General features: G+C 39.7%; 1 protein-coding gene across 8 annotated transcripts in view; it reads left to right on the plus strand.

Annotated features, from left to right (window-relative positions):
- The window catches only part of FAM47E (family with sequence similarity 47 member E), a 70,887-nt gene extending 63,318 nt beyond the window's left edge, over nt 1–7,569 (plus strand). For 2 of the 8 annotated variants that reach the window (XM_063663767.1, XM_063663768.1), the window contains 3 exons: nt 1,362–1,517; nt 3,539–3,616; nt 6,662–7,569. In XM_063663767.1, the coding sequence (XP_063519837.1) occupies nt 1,362–1,517; nt 3,539–3,616; nt 6,662–6,739 (312 nt within the window). In that variant the 3' untranslated portion in view covers nt 6,740–7,569. The remainder of the gene's footprint in view (nt 1–1,361; nt 1,518–3,538; nt 3,617–6,661) is intronic. The other 6 variants (XM_054486002.1, XM_054486003.1, XM_054486006.1 and 3 more) reach the window with 3 other exon arrangements.
- Nucleotides 7,570–7,811: the final 242 nt, after the last annotated feature.

Raw genomic sequence — 7,811 nt, forward strand, 5'->3', positions numbered from 1 at the left:
CCATGTGTGTGTCTTGGGGAAAAACATTACAGTAGAGGGAACAGTGTGTGTAGAGGCACTGAGGCAGAAGCATGCAGGGGTGCTCTGGAAATAGCAAGGCGGTCCGTACGCTCCGCACGGAGAGATCGCCATGCTGAATCCAGCTCTGGAAGAGATTTCCTTCCTGTCTCCTCTGTCTCATTCTCTCTGTCTTAGAGCATATCTGGCTCGACTCTAGAGTGCCCCACACATTCCGCCACATAGTTTAAATGTGCATGAGCGGAGACAGGGACAGAATCTTTGTGGTTTCATGTTTCTGACATCCAAGAGTTAGACTCCCTTTTGTGATGAGACAGTGTGGGTATTGCATTCACAGTATCAGTCTATGAACCAACAAGAGGTTCTCCTAACGTCCTTGATGTGCTACTGAGGAATCGGGGAAAGAAGGGAATGAGATATGTTCATCGTCTTTCTCTCTTCCAGTTAAAAAGTTAAAAAGGCAAGAGCTTGGCTGGGCGCAGTGGCTCAGGCCTGTAATCTCAGCACTTTGGGAGGCCGAGGCGGGCGGATCACGAGGTCAGGAGATCGAGACCATCCTGGCTAACACGGTGAAACCCCGTTTCTACTAAAAAATACAAAAAAATTAGCCGGGCATGGTGGTGGGTGCCTGTAGTCCCAGCTACTTGGGAGGCTGAGGCAGGAGAATGGTGTGAACCTGTGAGGCGGAGCTTGCAGTGAGCCGAGATGGCGCCACTCACTGCACGCCAGCCTGGGCGACAGAGCGAGACTCTGTCTCAAAAAAAAAAAAAAAAAAAAGGAAGAAAGAAAAAGAAAAAGGCAAAAGCTTGGTGTTAGCAGTTTGATTAAAAAAAATATATTGTAGCATGTGCAAGGCTGAGCACTGTGCTGGGCTCATACTAATAACTTACTATTTTGGTTGACTAAGTATTGTTCAAGGTCTTTACCCTAGGGGGAAATATGTGATTTTTACGTGATTCCTGGCTGCTTTACATACATTCTCTCCTTTAATCTTCACAACAGCCCTGTGGGGATGTATACTGTTGTTATCTCCATTTTACAGATGAAGAATTTATGTAACTTGATCATGGACTCCACCTATTAAGTTGGGGAAAGCTGGATTTGAACCCTGGTCTGTCAAAATCCAAAGGCCATGTTATTAACCACTGCATTATTTTTTAAATCATGAACTTTAATGTTTACTTTGTAAAATCAAAGCATGCTGAAACTTCACAAAATACTTTGGCAAGGACCAACCTAAATTCCAAAGTAATGATCCTGCTCTCCTAAGCTAAGCTTTAGATGTTTGAAATGACAAACAAACAAAAAATCAATGGCACTGGGAATTATGTTACTCTCCATAGAATCCTTATAAGCCAAAGTGGGTGAAGATGAGGTATGGAGCGTGGTATTTGAACCCCAAGTTGTGGAAAAAGCAAAGAGCAGATGAGCCTCTGGTTGACCCTGAGGTCTCACATAAAGCTCAAGAGGAGAATTTTAAAAAGGAGCTGCAGGAACAGGTATGTATTTATACTGAGATTTGATCATCTGAGCTTAAGATGATCACAGTGTGTCTGCCACCCTCATACTGAACCAGACTCTGTGGTGTAATACAAAGGCTCCTGAAAGCCCTCCACCTTGCATATTGAATTCAGCAAGGAGAAAGCTAGAATGTGTAATAAGCAAGACTTGGAATCTCCTGGCTTTGTGGTAGACATGACACCTCTAAAGACTGGACAGCTACTCGTGCTATTCCACCATTCTTGGAAGAATTTATTCCAAGGATAATTTTTCAAAGGGTGGTGTGACTTGGTAGGACCACCTCAGTGCCCAGAATAGATGTGATGTCATGAGTTATCTTTGGGTAACAAAATGTGAAGCTTGTTTCCTATCAGCTATGGGTGAATGTCAAAAAATTCAAAATTTCAACCAGGAAATTTCTTTTAGGCAATTCATTTGAGTTGCAGGATCTGTCTGAGAGGAAAGGGACAAAGGTTAAGCACTGTTTGATATTGCAAAGCAACAAACACTCGCAACAAGGATGTGCTCTAATTTTACTACAGATAAACTTTGCCTGCTCATTTCTTGTGTAAAAGTAGCTAATGGAAAGAAGATACTCATTATGGCCCTGGAAATTTGGAAATATTGATGCAACACTTGCATAGTACTCTAATGAGGATATTTGCAAACCTCTTCTCTTTTTCAACAGACCCCAAACTTCTCCTAGATAACAGATGTGAAAACACTTTGAGAAAGTAGAATACAATACGAATTAGACTTATTATTCTTCAGTAATCACTCATCAATTGTCTTCTTCAGATTGGAAAGCTAAGACAGGAAGGATGGTCATTTTAATCTTTTCCAGTACTGAATATAAATTCTTATTTTCAGGTGTGAGGTATGGTACAAATTTATGAGCACTCCATGTTTATATAAGTCTCAAAATTATGTAAATAATGTTTGGCAATTTCTTAGTATGGTTTTTGGAAAGCCTAAGTTTATGTGAATTTAATATATAACATAAAGCTATTCCAGTTGCACTTTTATTATAAAAGGTAACATCATTTTCTCAAATTAAATATTTAAAAAGAAAAATAGCTACAAACTTTTGCTTTAAGGTATCTAGAGTTCTCTTTTTAAAAGCATATTCTTAATTACTAATTCTTAAAGACTTCAAAAGTTTTACAAAATATATTTCATTTTGATGACCAATGCTATAAAGATGTTTGCCAAAATGGTTACAGTGAGCTAATAAAGTAGCATTATTTAAATATAATTGATTTAACTCGTATAGTAAAAGATTGTTTATCAGGCAGTTTAGACATAGGGAGGATTCATAACAATGGAATTGTTCTACAGTAATTTTTATAAATCACACCTTTTTAATACCTGAGGAATGATTTACCTTGTCAACTATAGGTGGTACCACTAGGCTGTGGCACCCCAGTTTACAAGACACAGGTACTATGGGGTACTGGTAAGAGACAGTAACTATGGCAACATGACTGTCTTTCTGGGAACTCATGAGTTTTGACTATTCTTGATAGATTTGGTTTGGAAGGTGAAATGGTTTTAAAGTACTGAATTGCAATTATGTAAACTTATGCATCCAATTTTTAAATTAAAATAAATGTAAAGAAAAACTAAAAAGATGCATAAATATTGTAGATGTTGGGACTGATCAAATCATTTTTGATTGTCCTGTCCTTTGAAGTTAAGATCTATGATTTTTGGACATACTGTTAATCTTAACTAGGTTAGATTCCAGACATCATAGGTCAATAATTGTCTAATTGCTAAAATGTGTTGCCCATCCTTAATACGGGGATAAGGAAAAGGGTAGGGGAAGGAGAGAAAGCTGGACATCTTTAAAAGCCTTCATATTCATCAACTCATGAACATTACACACATATTCAAAAACAAGAAGGATGTGGGTTAAAATGAGATACTTTATAAAGAACTAAATACTTTTAATGAGAACAAATATGAAATCAAGCTTCTGATGGCTGACCCCTTTCTTCAAATGTGGGTACTCTTTTAGGAGGAGTTACTTGCAGATCTTCACGGAACAGTTGCCTTTAAGGATTTCATTCTAAGCAGGGGCTACAGGATGCCACGTGTGAGTAAAGGGTCCTTCAGAAGGCCCTGCTGAGGGGCTTCATGGCTCACAGTTGTTGATGGGAAGAGGTTATGACCCTGACAAACCCAAATAGTTCTCTTACAGGCACATACCAAGACAGGCCCGTGGAAGAAAGGGCATGCTTTTCCCCAGACGGGTACTCAGAGATAGGATATGGCATTTTGCCCTTTTTATTCTGCCTATTTGGTTTCTGCTACTGTCAGAGATACTATTTCCCTGCTGATCTTTGACTCATCTTCCTTGGATTTGGCCTCAATAGGAGGTCTATGTACAGGGCATGGGCCTTGCAAATTCCAACTGTTACTCAACACCCTGAATTCTCCAGGATGTTTTCAAGTCTCCTTTACATCCTGGTCTAAGGACAAAGAGCTGTGGCTTGGGTTAGGACAAAATAGCGTTGGGATTTGCAATTTTATTATTGCACTATTAGCTCTGCCTCAAGTGGAAACAGGCTAAGGCAAAAGTTCACTTCCTGGGGGGCCTGGCTACTGTCTTCTGTCTTTTTTTCCTTTCTTCGTTTCTGCCTCCTGGTTTCCCCTCACTAACTTGTAAAGCTGGCCCCAGCATCTCCACACAATGTGGTCCCCCTTTGGACAATGACTCGTAACAGGGGTGGGGTGGGAGGTTGGCAGAAGGGAACATGGAGCGGGAGGGCCTGCTGCCTCCAGCAGTGTGCCCAGATCAGCCCTGTCACTGCAGCAGGAGACTAGATAGGCATCTGGGGCTAAAGTCATGGCTGATAATGTCATGCATTTGTCCACTGTCCTCTGTGTGCACGTACCTTGTGGTCTTTAGGGGACAGTGCAACTGAGATGGTCAGAAGTTCCTGGAAATGGGAGATTTGATTTCTGTTTTTCCAAGAGTGATAGAACTAACAATAGCTGATACTGCTAGCAAATAAATGTAGGACCAAGTTCAGAATCAGACTGGTTTCAAAGTTAAATCAGGCAAGCCTAGAGCATGAGATGGAGATTTGAGATTGGGAAACTCCATTATAGAACTGGTTTGGAGGAACTCCTTTAGCTTTGAACATCAATACTAGGTCTGCTAGATATATTTAATATACAAATAACTGCCTAATCTGTATATAAGGTTTGCATAACTATATTTATATATAATATATAAAATATAAAATATGCATATATAGCTTTAATATTACATAATTATATGTTTACATGTCCATATTAGGTATGTAAAGATGTACTTCTGTGGTATATGTGTGTGTATATATAAATCCTTACTTGCTGTTGATATTATTGTGGCTCATTTTTTATCTTAACATTTTTAGTGGCAAAACACACTTCTTTTTTTCATTTTGATGTGTCCCCTATTGATTTAATCCATGCTGTTGATGAACATTTAGTTCAGTTTTGGGCAAAAGGAAGCATGCCCGACACACTGGCTATTGCGGGATCTGGCCAGCAGCCCGCAATGCAACGGGGCTCTCTCTTTGTTCCCAAGCGGATTGGCAGGTTGAGAAATAATAGACACACACAAGATAGTGAAAGCTGGGTCCAGGGGGGTCACCACCTTCTGGTTCCACAGTGCCAACAATGCACTGGATATACCAGCATTTATTATTAAGTTTAGTGAGGGCGGGGGTAGGTTAGTTAGTAGAGATTTAGGGTCATTTGATTGTGAGGTGAGATGGTCACATGGGGATGAAGTAATTCTTTAACATAACATTTGTATGTAGAAGTACAGTACATTTGTATGTAGAAGTACAGTATACAGAGATAAGAATTTACAGTATAGTGTGTGCATCAGTAATTTCTAACAGAGCCTTAAAACAGAAACAATCTTTCCATAACCTATGATTAGCAAGATATTAATCAGCAGTAACAATTGCCACAAAAGCTGTTTACAAACAATCCATGAAAACAGGAGGTGAAGCTAGACAACCGGTTAGACCAGAAATTCTTAGAAGGGAGTATGCCTTAACCCTAAAGAGGCCTAGAAGAGCCGTGACAAGATGAGGGCATTTATAGCCCTATCTTATCCATATGGACAGGCGCCCCCCATGCGTCCATTTATAGGCTCTCCACAAGGGTCCCATTCCATTCCCAGAGCTATGAACATCTGCTTTTCTGGGATAGGAATCTTGGTGATGTGAAACCTCCCTGACTGCATGTCCATTCATAGGCTGTCTGCAGGGGGAAGCACATCATGCGCTGTTGGCTCGTTCTGGCAGCCCAACCTGGCATTGTCTTTACACAATCCTGCATGCAATTTTGTATTTACAATAATCAGGAGCATTTCATCTTTTATTCCGTAGCAATAGTTTCAGGGGGTCTCCCTACATCTGGCTATCCTCTTTTCAGACACATTGACTAGAGAAATGATGCCCCTGGTCACAACAGAGTCCTCTGAGAACACCTGTCACTCAAAACCCTACAATATTTTGTCCCTTTATTTTTACATCCCATATTCTTATTTTATCAATAAGATTTCAGCTGAAAGAGAGAAGGGACTCTATCACAGGGAATAAGATATATATGCATATACACACACAGAGTATATAAATATATGTGTGTGTATATGTGTGTGTGTGTATACACAGTTATTATTTACTTAAATCTATATGTGAACATTCATTCCTTTTTTTAACCTCCTGTGTACATTCACATATGTTATGTGAACATATACACTTACGTACACATTCCAGTATCTGCTGCTGGATTAACTATTTGATGCATCACCCACAGCCTCATTCCCTCTGCTGCACAGATGGATCCCAAGCCTTAGTAGCAGGGATGGGCAGCGCAAGGCTATGTTGAGCAGGGCTGGGCCAGACTTGGGCACAGAACAAGTGTGAATTCCATCTGAGTGTTTCTGATACTGCGTGACTACCTTCCAAGGACCAACATCTATCATGGTCAGATTATTAACATGTGATTTTGCATAGTGTAAGGATATATATTAGATTGTGAAATTTTGAGTTAGGTATGGTAGTGGTTGTGGGGAGGACTGTACTGTGCAAGTTTTGTTTGTCAATCTAATGAAGGTTCTCTCATCTTTTTTTAGTTCCTTGAGAATATGTATATCGGGAAGGAATGTAAACGTGAATGTAATAAAACTCCTATAAAACGAACTCAAGCATAGAAGAATCGTAGGAGAATGATTAGGCAGATTTTATTACTACGTACTTGGCTATTTCTCTGTCTCCTTTTAAAGATTAAACAGAATTTATGGTAAGTGTCCCACTGTGGATGTTCAACTTTGACTTGGCAACATCTGTAAATGTAATACCTGATGGTTATAAACATTTCTCAATGGATTTCTGCTTCAGTTAATCAACATTTTGTATACTTTATCACCCACGAGATCAATATTCACACGTAGTCTTCTCATATTTTTGTAGCACGTGAATATTACATAGGTATATTAACTATTGGTAAAAATAAATAAAGGCATAAATAAAAACAGAATTACTCTATTGCCTTTTTCCCAGGTTTTTCCCCTGGTATTGAATGAGTACCTCCTTTCCTCTTCCTTTACAATATTGTTTTCTTTCATTTTGAATTAAATTTACTGAGATATTTTTTCCTTTTGTCCACATTGCCCTGGGTGGATATGGTCTGTTTGGCCCCGTTAAATCTTATGTTGCAGCTTGATCCCCAGTGTTGGATGTGAGGGCTGGTTTGAGATGTTTGAGTCACGGGGGTGGGTCCCTCGTGAATGGCTTGGTGCCGTTCTCACAGGAATGAGTGAATTCTCACTCTTAGTTCCTGTGAGAACTGGTGATTGTAAAGAGCCTGGCTCCTCCTCTTCTCTCTTGCTTGTTCTCTCACCATGTGATGTCTGCACATGCTAGCTCTCCTTTGCCTTTTGCCACGAGTGGAAAAATCCTGAAGCCCTCACCAGAAGCAGATGCTGGCACCATGCTTCTTGTACACCCTGTAGAGCTATGAGCCAAATAAATTTCTTTTCTTAAAAATTACCCAGCCTCAGGTATTCCTTTGTAGCAACACAAATGGACTAAGACAGGCATGTTAGTGTTGATAATAAATGTGTATCTATAACATAAGGTCATAGGTCAGAAGGTTTAATGGAAACTCAAGATGACATGTATTTTAATTACCTTTTAAAAATTATATTTTATTTTAAAATGTTAATACTGTCTGGGTGTGACCGCTCACTCCTGTAATCCCAGTGCTTTGGGAGGTCAAGTCAG

Source organism: Pongo pygmaeus, chromosome 3 (genome assembly GCF_028885625.2).
Source record: "Pongo pygmaeus isolate AG05252 chromosome 3, NHGRI_mPonPyg2-v2.0_pri, whole genome shotgun sequence".
Taxonomy (NCBI): Eukaryota; Metazoa; Chordata; class Mammalia; order Primates; family Hominidae; genus Pongo; species Pongo pygmaeus.